Source organism: Miscanthus floridulus, chromosome 18, assembly GCF_019320115.1.
Source record: "Miscanthus floridulus cultivar M001 chromosome 18, ASM1932011v1, whole genome shotgun sequence".
Lineage (NCBI taxonomy): Eukaryota > Viridiplantae > Streptophyta > Magnoliopsida > Poales > Poaceae > Miscanthus > Miscanthus floridulus.
In genome coordinates, this window is record NC_089597.1 from 102,619,426 (window position 1) to 102,630,485 (window position 11,060).

Genomic DNA, 11,060 nt, shown 5'->3' on the forward strand with positions numbered 1-11,060 from the left:
ACCTTTGTATTCATGTGTCTCTCAAACATTAACATCAAGTCTTGGTCTGTTTTAACTTCTGGAAAGTTTTTCAAAACATGGTCATGATATTGAAGATGAGGAACTTCCATGTAACCGGGTGGATATTGCTCTATGATTGATTGAATTAAGTGCTTTAAATTTGTTCTGTCACTATCCATAATTTTCTCAAAACAAAAACATCTCAGATCCATCCTAGCTTTCTTTGGATTACCAAGATGTTTAAAGTTTAGCATAAAAGTGGATTTAGGATCCATCCCGTGAGCAAAGTAACTGTAAACTTAAGTCATCGATACAAACACACAAATCAGAGTCGATGATTGTTAACTCACCCTTTAAGCCAATCTGCCTGTACTGCACATGCACCACCTTCTCCAATGTCTAGGTCCTCGTCTGCACCTTCGTCGGGCTCCATTCAACCCGTGCTGGCGTCGCAGGCCACTGGCACACAGAGAGCCGAAGTCGAGGCCATGCACCCAGGCCGCACGCCCTGGCCACTATGACCCCAGGCCGTCGCGACCCCAGGAAGCCACGCGCCCTGGCCGCCGGGATCCCAGGAAGCCGCGCGCCCTGGCCACCGCGCCCCCTGGTCGCCGCGCGCTCTGGCCACCGCGCCCCCTGGTCGCCGCATGCCCCCCTGGTCGCCGCGCGCCCTAGCCGCCGCGACCCCAGGCAGTCGTGCGCCCTGGCCGCTGCGACCCCAGGCCGCCGCGTGCCCGCCCAGCTGCCTGCTGTGCGCGCCCTGATCGTCGCCCCACAATACCTAGGGTTAGGGTTCCTTTTTTGTTTCAGAAGAAGAGAGCGGGCTCGGATGCGAGAAGGGACAGAGACGAGATCGAGAGGTCGAGATAGAAGAGAAATGAGAGACACAGATTCAGTTAGGGGTATTTCTATCTGTTCAATAAAAACTGACAACTCAATAATGACAAACTTTGACTGATCTCACGGTAAGACCAAATTAGAAAATGAAACTTTGAGTGAGGCCAAATAAATAAGAAATTTTATTTCAGGGCTAAAAAAGAAAGACAACTTTAAACCAGGACCAAATAAAAAAATTTCTCAATATTTACCCCCGCTCCAAATTTTTCCGCGAGCGCCTTCGCCGCGCAGCGGCGTTAACACGATCGCGCGCACGCGCACAGGTAGAGGCGCGGGCGGGAACCCACAGCATGACACGACGAAGCGAGGTTAGTCCGCGTCTATGAACCAACCTCTCCCTGACAGCCTGGTCCCACAGGCCAACCAAGAGCCTTGTCCACCTAGACCACGCCTACCTTGCCATCACGACTCACGCAATTCTCTCCGAGAACTCTCCCACCTTTTCGAATGAACCGGTGCTTCCCCTACGCGAAAACCACCCACCAAATACCGCAGCAAGCCCACTGACACTGGGTCCATACCGGCGACCGCGCTTCTGGGGTCCACTATCCAGCCAGACTGTTAAAGCCGAGCGTAAATTCCAGGACGCTTTCGGTGGTGGAGGTGGAGCGGCGGTTCAAATACTCCCGAGGCCCTTGTGCCCTCGCTGCCTCCGCCGTTCCCCTTCCTCCTCTTCCTTCCCCTGCACACCGCCCCGCCTCCAAATTCTCCAAAACCACCACCACCAGCAGCTTCTCTCTCGCCCTCGTCGGAGCCTAGGGTTTGGGAAGTCGAAGGCCTCGGTGCTTCGCTTGCCAGCGCAATGGCGAACACGGGAGCGAGGGAGCCGGAGCCGGTGACGCCGCCGCCGGCGCAGCAGCAGCAGGGGCAGGCGGAGGAGACCCAGGCGGTGGACGATCGGCGGCTGTTGCGCTCGCAGTACCTCGCCGTGAAGGGCCTAATCAGCGGTACGGCCGTGTTGCCGTGCGAAACTCGCACTGATTCAGTGATTCTAAATTTCCGATCGCTGTTTCGGCAGTTGGCTGGGTTTGATTTTGGGGATGTTTGTGCGGCTGTGTTTCTGTGTACAGATGAGAAGGATGACATGGCGAGCGTGGACTCTGATAAGTTCTGCTCCATTATCAACAAGGTGGAGAGCCTGCACCAGCATGGTAAGTGCGACTGCTTTTGCTGGCTCGTGGAAACTCGATTTTCATGATTTGGGTGGTGATATTTCTGCTTATACTGGCAACCATCATGTTGGCAAATTTAACCGTTATTTTTAACTGAGCTGCCCCGTTTGAGTGAAGTCTTCCTCTAACAGGATGAGACTTACTGTGCTTTACACTTCTGCAATGTAATCTAATTTCTGTTTAGTGATTTTGTTTGAGTGCTCCATCATCTGACAATGAGTTACTGACATGGTCATGCTATCACCACATTTCTAAGAAACATGCAACTGAATTTTGTAAAATGCTGTGTAATAAGTAGGTAACACGTGAACTTTGTGTTAATGTTGCTTGTCAATTGCACCCTCTCTTATTTGGAAATAATTTCAGTGGGATAACGCAGGGAACTTTGCAGTAATTTAACAAGGTTGATATTGCATCCATTTTAGGGAAAATGCTATTGAATTTTGAACATATTGGATAACATAGATGAAGTTCTTTCATGGTCAAATGTTCAATTGTAATCGTATCAACTGCATTTATTTCTCAAAGACATGAAACAAACCCTTTAGTACTGTGCTGTATTCTTACTGGTTTTGAGCTTTTGATATCATACAGTGCTTACTGATCACTGATGCTGCTAGCAGAAATCTGACTAAAAGACTAAGTGTGCGCTGTCTTTCTGCTGCAGTTCAAAGGCCCAGGGAGCAAATAGCTGACGCAGAAACCCTGCTGGACCTTACTGCTAGTTTAGTAGCATCAGTAAGGTCCCAATCAGTTCTGGGAATCACACCTTCTGATTTTATTGCTGCACTGTTGAAGAAATTTGGAAAGAAAAGAGGTCCCAATGATGAGAATGTTTCGTTGGACTGGGCTCGTCTTGGGCTTGCTACCTCACATGTTTTCATGAAGGCATCTGGATGTGCCACCATGTAATGGATCCACTGTTTTTTTTTCTGAAGTTAGCTTTGGTTGTTTTAATTTCAAGGATTTGAAAATTGTATGGTTTGACAGGGTTGGGCCCATGAAGACAGAAGTGAAGCCACGAAGAGTTTGTGTTAGGAAAAAGAGGACTGCAAGGCCACGTGGAAGCGCTTGCCCTGAACAGGTACCCTATGATTAGTGTAATGGAAGATATGCTGGTGTGGTAGTCATCTTTTTTTGTTCATAGTAGCTTGGGTACATATTGGATCACATTTAGTCAAACTGATAGGTCTGTTTATTTGCTGCACTATATATGTCCTGTGGATACATGTGAATTGATCAGTTATACACTTGAACCTAATTTCTCCGTCGAACTTGCATTTTTCCCTTCTTTTTTTGTTTGTTCTTCATTTTACTCAACTGAATGATGAATGATCTAACGAATTCTAGAGCTTAACCCAATTTCTTCTCTTTTTTGTGTTTGTATTCTATCATTCCAGATTTACTATTCATTAAGTAAGTAGATAGTTTTAGATTTGTTAGTTTCTATTTCAAACAAACAATTTTTTTAAAGATTAAGGAAAATGTTTCCAGTAAGTACAGCCTAAACAAACAAAATCTTTATAATGCTTATAGTATATGCTGTGGCACTCTACTACTACATACACAGAAGAGTTGATTATGTTGGAACCACAAGTACATTTCTATCATTAATGATATTGTTATGCAATCATTTTGTGGTGAATGTATTAAGGTGGAGACCATAATCTATTTTTTGGACGTAGCTGCCTGTAGCATTTATATTTTCCCAACTCATATAGACACAGATGATTTATCTTTCAATTTCTGATAACATGCCAATCTGACACTGCCTTATTCTGCAGCTTGCTGATCCAGCTGAGAAAACAAAGTCTGATACTGACAAGAATATGTCTGCTATATTTGATCTCCTGAGGAGGAAGAAAAATGCAAGGCTGGAACACCTTATTTTAAACAGGACATCATTTGCTCAAACAGTGGAGAACATATTTGCCTTGTCATTCCTTGTGAAAGATGGAAGAGTTCAAATCAAAGTGAATGATGAGGGACATCATTTTGTCTGTAAGACTGTTGCTTGGTTGCTTCTATGCTCCAATATCATGGTTATTCACTTGTTCTGTACTTAGACTCCAGTGTGCCTGATTTAACTATTTGATTGCAACAGATCCAAGGAATGCACCTGCAGCTAGTGATGTTGCCTCAGGAAATGTGGTCTATAGCCACTTTGTCTTCCGATTTGATTTCAAAGACTGGAAGGTATTGTTTCAGTATCTTTCAAGGAAACAATTTGTCATAGTCTAGCAGATGTCATGGGCAGTCCGCTGACACAATTGAATTATCATCACAGAATAAAATTATGCACACTCATCTTATATAGTTGATTTCATCATTTAGTGTGGCCATGTTTTTTCTCCTAAAATAGTCTACTTGCACACATTGCAAAACTGTATCAAGTTTACATCAAATTTTAAAATTCGTTTGGTCATTATCTTTGTATAGAGAATTAGTTTTGGTTACTTTTCTGCAGAAAGCATTGTATGCTTGATTAATGGCTACTGTATAAGTTGTGTTATTCTTTTGTTGAAAGAAAAACTTGCATTGTAATCTGATGTGATATGTCTTTCCTTCCTTTCCAGCTCATGAAAGGGGTCGTTCCAGAGGGGGAAGAGCTTATGCCGCACCGGTCCTCTGAGACCGTAGCCAACTCGGGAGGAAACAATCATACTGAGGCCGACGTGCCCTTGGCCACACCAAGCACAACGATCAGGAAACTCTGCAGGAACCGAGACCTGGTCTTGCAAGATGAGATTATTGCGACAGGTGCACAAGGAGCCATGGGTGCGAACGACGCCATGGAAGATGAGATGGTAGCTGCCATGGATGTGACTGAAGCTGTGGGAGAGAAGATGGTGGCAACGGGAGCGGAGGAAGTCATGGGAGACAAGATGGTAAAGGAGAGGAAGGACATGAACCTGACGTACAAGCGCAGGCGTCTGTTCCAGGACGGCTGATGCCCTGATCCAGTTCGTGGCTGATGGTGTACATGTCTAGGTACTAGGTAGAAATGCCAACCGAGCTTACTTCAGCTTAGCTTAGCTTACCTTAGAGCTTAGATGCATTTGGGTAAAGCACCCCACTGAGCATGGGTCGTGGTGGCTTTTGGAATGGTTGGGCGTCACAATTGTTTTGGAGGTGTTTTTAATGTTAGTTTCTGGTGTACTTAGGCCCGAAGTAACCATAGTCAAGATGTTGGATGCTTCGGTTGACTTGCAGTGCTGATGCTTAATGTCCGTTATGGGGGTTGAACAATTTCGCTAATCGCTAGTACTAGTCTGTGGTGCTCGTGCTGTGAACTGCTGAAGGTGCTGATGCAGGTGGCCAATTGCAGTCTCTTGCTCTGTTTCTGAACCGATGGTTTGAGGGTTTGAGAGCTTGACCCATTCGTCTGCGTCGTCTGCACCATGTTTTCGTCTTTGGTTTGCGTCTGTTCTACTGCATGCTGATGAAGCATATAAACAGAAAACTGAGGTCGTCGAGAAACGTTGATTTGCGGCTGTTCTACTGCATGTTGATGAAGCATATCAGCAGAACTGAGGCTTGTTTCATCGATGGAAACAGACGCATCTGCTGTTACATGACGTTTCGTCGATGGAAACAGATCATGAAGCATATCAGCAGAACTGAGGCTTGTTTCGTCAATGGAAACAGACGCATCTGGTGCAACATAACGTGTTTCGTCGATCGATGGAAACAGATGCATGTCCGGTTCACCTGTGAATGTGATCCTAGTTCGCTTAACTAAAATCTCAAAGTCTCTGTCCTGGTGCTAACTAATACTCCCCTCCATTCCAAATTATAAATCGCTAAATATATTTTTTTACATCTATTTTGCTATGTATCTAATTATAAAGTATGTCTAGATACATAACAAAATTCATATACCAAAAAAGTTAAAACGACTTATAATTAGAATGGAGGGAGTAAATCTTAAGAAATCCTGAACATTATCTGGCACTAAATTAGTTTAGAACATAAATTGCATAGCATCATCTGGACATCCTAGATCATAACCAATACATAACAGGTTAGTCCAAACACTACGCAAATTACCCAGGATAATCAATCTCATCATTACCCTCAGAACATCACTAACGACATCCGGATTTCAAAAGAGCTATTAAGAATTCACAAACTGATAACATCAATAGCAACTATTCTCAAGTCAACGGAATCACAACCATCGGCCAGCCAAAAGTGCCTAAGAAACAGTACAAAAATAGGATTCAGAAGCAGGGGAAGATAAAGAGAGACCAATACGGCAAACCTACAAATCCTAGAAGACGGCCCCATTGCTTATCTCTATCGAAGAGAGTTACAGCAGTAAGATCAAATACAAGCCACGAAAAGGATCTCTCTCAGGCAGCATGAGGTTCAGTACATTTCACCATGGGCGACCGTCCTTGGTTCTGGTGTTCTTCAGCCATACAGGCAGAGTAATCACCACAGGCCACAATAACCATACATATCAAGCAGCAGCAGGTTTGCGCAACTCACTTTCGCCATGGGCAAAGTGGCACCTGTCTCCAAAGGTGCAGGAGCCTTTGTTGAAGTTCTCACACAACTTGGTCTTGAAATTGCTTCCAGGACCCCCAGCATGAGAACCAGGCCCCCTGCCTCCTGGGTTATTCTTGGCTTGTGGGCCAGGCGCCTTACCACTGATGCGGACAATCAACTCTGTGACCATTGCGCTAGCGTGCTTGATCTGGTCAAATGTTCCCTCGAGCTCAATGTTTTTATGGTTGGGATCAGCCTCATTATCCCGGATGGCTAACTTGGCCCCAGTCACTCGGGATATATGCTTTGTGTTGGTACCACCCTTCCCAATGATGGCGCCAGCAAGGGATGCATCGACACTGATCTTGGCTGTGGCCGAAGCACCGAATGTGGAGGGAGGAACCATGTCTAGGTGAGGCATTGGCGGTGGCATGAAGTGACCGTTGGGCCCTGGCCCCATTGGAGGAGCTCCCATCGAGTTGTCCATCTGCAGGGGCTTTCCAAGCTCCCTCTCTCCATGAGCAAAGTGGCATTTGCTCCCCCATTTACATCCTTCTGCAGTGTTGTACTTGTTACACATGCGAGTCTTCACAGCAGGTGAAGGTGGCCCATCAGGGCCACCAGGTCCCATAGGCATTCTTCCTGGTGGAGCTGGAACAGGCGGTCCACCCAAGTTGGTCATCTTTGAAACTGCCTGGTAGCCACCGGGGAAGTTATGGAGAAAATGGCAACTTGCACCAAAGGGACAACCAGCCGTGCTGCACATTGAAAACATCATATAAGCAACAGAACATGCAAATATATCTGACAACCTACAGACTGTCATATTAGTTGATACAAAAATGCAAACAATGTTGATGAAAAAGATTAAGTTACATGCAGCTGGATAATATAACCTCACTACATGAATTGCTAAAAATATATATGCAATGAATAAAAATTAAGTAAATGATATGAACTAATCTTTTTATAAATCATGCTTGATAAAAATGCCATTCATAATCAAGCTTCAAAGATATTGGTGTTCAAAACTACTGCTGCATCATATTGATAAGAAACTGCAATTGAACAAAGTGGTACAATTCACAAGGAATTGAATTATATAGTCCCCATGTTCAATCTAATCTTCATGATTTCCTTCAAATGGACCTGTTCCATGGTGTTACTGACTGATTGTTCCTTTTGAGAGGAAGTTTTGTTTCCTTGTAACCATTGTTGCATGGTTCAGATTTTCAGTGATATAGAGCAATAGGTTCCCTTGTTGCATCAGTTTTCGCAGTGATAAACAGCAGTAGATTCCAATTTTTACTCCGATGAGTGTTCTTAAGCAATGATTAGACAAAACCCTCCTGTAGCAGAATCTAGGCTGACCCATTTGTTAGCATCAAGCACAGCATTCAGTAACATAACAAATTTTAATTAAAAAAAATAAAAGCATAATAATGATAGCAGATGTTACCAGATGAGAGTTCATTTTAAGTTAGATTAGAACCTGAAAAATTTGGTGCACGGCTTGGATTTGCTTCCTACACCCATTTGAGTTGTCTCCGATTCTGTTACACCAAATTTATTACTTCCGCCAATTAATAATGTGTTGCTTTACTAAATCATGTCGCTTGGTAAAGTAATATGAATATATAATAAATAGATATAATTCATTAAAGAAACACTGGGTGTTACATTAAAAGGCCGAGAAAGAAAATCAATGCTGCTGCTACAACGTCCAGTATAAGCAATGCCCCAATGATTTTGTTATTGGAAAATTAATACTTGCTTAAACCACCGAAGGCACTAAAAGTGGCAATTCTAGCTAGTCCAACGAAGAAGCACTAAAAGTTCAACAAAGTAAAGCTGAAGGATCTATGCGAACAGAACAGCAGCCATCTCAATCTAGCACGTCCACTAGGTCCATACCTCAAAATTTTCGTCCAAGAGCAAAATCCCGTGCGTAAACCTAAACGAGAACGAGCCATCGGCTCCCACGGAAACCAATCGCAGAAAACAAGAAAAATATATCTAGGCCACTCCAAGCCCCAAATACCCCAGATCTCCCCTGCAGCAACAGCAGCAAAAGCCACGGATCCCCGCAGTTCGCAGCCAAGCCGCGAACGACGGTGCGCAGATCCGGCAAACGAAGAGCAGCTAGAACCCCCCCCTACGGAGCCGAACCTTCCGTGAAGCAACAGCCAACCCAGATTCCAGAGAGCTAGCGAAGCTGCTCACCTCTCGCGCGCTTGGGGCCGCCCGCGCCGTTGGCGCCCGCCTCCGGCGCGGTCCGCTTGCGTCCGGTGTCCATGGCGGGCCCGCGGGAAAGGGTGCCCGCGTCTGGGTCGAAGGCGGCGGCGGTGGCGGCGGGCAGAACCCTAGCTAGGGTTTCGCTCCCGCGGGGGCAGCGGGCGGGTGGAGGAGAGAGGTGGGGAGGCTTTGCCGCAGCGCAACGGCACGAGCTAACCAGAGACGCGCAGCCGCAACTGTTGGGGTAGGACTGTAGGAGTAGGACCGATTTTTTTTATTTTTTTCAAAAAAAATTACAAATATGTCTCTGGAGCTAAGATTTCAAAATCTGAACTCTTAGCTCGGCACCATCGTTGCTGGCGCCGAGCTTGCACGTCTCGATATCAGCTTTTGGGCTCGAAGCAGACGTGGCGGTTACATAACAGGCAGCTCGGCACCGAGCTCGGCGCCAGGGTTACTTGCGCCGAGCCTCTCTTACGTATGGCCCCCGATCCTTTCTCTCTTCCTCTCCCTCTCTCTCGCACCTCCCTCGCCCGAGCAGCGTACCGCTGCCGCCGCCCGCGCCGCGCCACCACCGCGGCCGCGCCACGCCTCGTGCCAGCGCCGGTCCCCTCGCCGGTCCCCGCGCCCCGTGCCCCCACCAGACCGTCACGCCCCGCGCCCCCACCGGACCGCCATGCCCCGTGGCCGCGCCCTCGCCTCGCTCGACGTGCCGCCCGCGCCCGCCGCTGCCTTAGCCGTGCCCCGCCACGCCGGTGCCATGATCGTGACTGTGCCGCCCGCCACCGCCGGCCTCGACCGCGCTCGCTGAGCCGGCCTCGCCGCGCGTAGCGCCGGGCATCTTGCGCCACCGTCGTCCTCGGCCGCGCCCCCACCGGCCTCGGCACCTACAGCGCCCGGCTGTGCCACCGCCGGCCTGGCTCGTCGGCCTGACCCACGCCCGACATCCGCTGCGACTCCGTCGACGTCCGCGACTTCGTCGTCAGACAGGTAAAAATTGTGAATTTGTAATGTGCGTACTTAGTTAGCTTTGATTGTAATGTAGTAGTTTTGACATTTGTTATTTACTAGTTAATGTGATGACTCAGGTAGTTGATTTAGTTAGTGATCTAGTAAGATAGATATGTAGATAGATAGAAACATAGATACATATGTACATAGATATAGTTAGATAGCTACTTAGGTAGGTAGTTACATATTTAGTTAACTAAATAGGATCTAGCTATTTAGTTAGTACACTGTATCTATGTATGTAGTTATTATCTTATTTACTTAGTTTGTAGTTAGAAAGTACTTGTTAGGTACTATCTATCGTCTAATTTGGACTAAAGGACATGTGTTTTGTTATGTGTTTGAACTCGATGGACAACCTAGTGACCATATATCATGGAGGCACCGTTGCATACGATCGCTATGGATATGTTGTTTGTTGATATGCAAAGCGTGCCTGTGTCATTCAATGATATGCCTTCATTTAGTGAGATGGTTGTAAAGGCTCGGGAGGAGCTGCATTGCCTTGGAGATAATGTCATTGCAGTTGAGGGTGTACTGCACCTAAGTTCTTCTCCCAACATCCTCAGGCGAATGATCCCAATTGGTTGTGCGGCTATGAAGAGCCAGCTGCAATGTTTGGACATGGTTGTGCGTCGGGTGTTAGTCGATCCCATCCCTCATGGTTTTCCCCACCAATAGATCAGCAGGCACACATCGACCTTCCTGTCCCAGAACTTGATATGGATGTGGAGGTTGCACCTACGGTTCTCGATGCTCAATCTGTCCCTAACGCAGTAGTTGGAGATGCTTGTCAGACTCATGTTGTTGTGGCAAATCCTCCTCATGAGATCCCTTTGACATAGAATCATCTGAGTAAGTGTCTTAATCGCATGGTTATTGGGAGCTTACCCCCTTCCTTACATCCATTTCTTTCATTCTTTCCTCATTTCTCTATTTATGTTGTAGAAGACATTCTCGAGAATGTGGATGTGCCTCTTGTTGCCGCGCAAATGCACTATGAAGATGGATTCCGTGGCTCCAATAGTGTTGAAATTATGCATGATTCGGAGCCATATGAGATGGCAAAGGCTCTTGATTCCGATGATGATTGCCCTATTGGAGAGCTGACAGAGAGTGATGTTGAGATGCTGAGGCGTATCTTTCCCGGCCGTCGTGATCCAAGAGTTTTGAAGTTCAGCGATCTTGCTCATTTCGATCAGGCGTGTGCAGAAGGATGTGATGATGAGCTCCTAGAAGCTCATGAGGCCG

General features: G+C 46.5%; 2 protein-coding genes across 2 annotated transcripts; one reads left to right on the forward strand and one right to left on the reverse strand.

Moving 5' to 3' along the window:
• The first annotated feature begins 1,537 nt into the window (after positions 1–1,537).
• LOC136521929 (non-structural maintenance of chromosomes element 4 homolog A-like) lies at positions 1,538–5,598 on the forward strand. The gene is made up of 7 exons (XM_066515702.1): positions 1,538–1,844; positions 1,968–2,048; positions 2,737–2,977; positions 3,060–3,153; positions 3,854–4,070; positions 4,174–4,265; positions 4,646–5,598. The coding sequence occupies exons 1-7, from the start codon at positions 1,700–1,702 to the stop codon at positions 5,018–5,020; spliced, it is 1,245 nt and encodes a 414-aa protein (XP_066371799.1). The 5' UTR covers positions 1,538–1,699; the 3' UTR covers positions 5,021–5,598.
• A 595-nt stretch (positions 5,599–6,193) lies between these two features.
• LOC136520254 (zinc finger CCCH domain-containing protein 44-like) lies at positions 6,194–9,031 on the reverse strand. Its single transcript, XM_066513707.1, has 3 exons — positions 8,787–9,031; positions 8,056–8,116; positions 6,194–7,321 (listed from the first exon to the last, which is right to left on the reverse strand). Exons 1-3 carry the CDS (start codon positions 8,857–8,859, stop codon positions 6,535–6,537), a joined length of 921 nt encoding a protein of 306 aa, XP_066369804.1. The 5' UTR covers positions 8,860–9,031; the 3' UTR covers positions 6,194–6,534.
• Between the last annotated feature and the right edge of the window lie 2,029 nt (positions 9,032–11,060).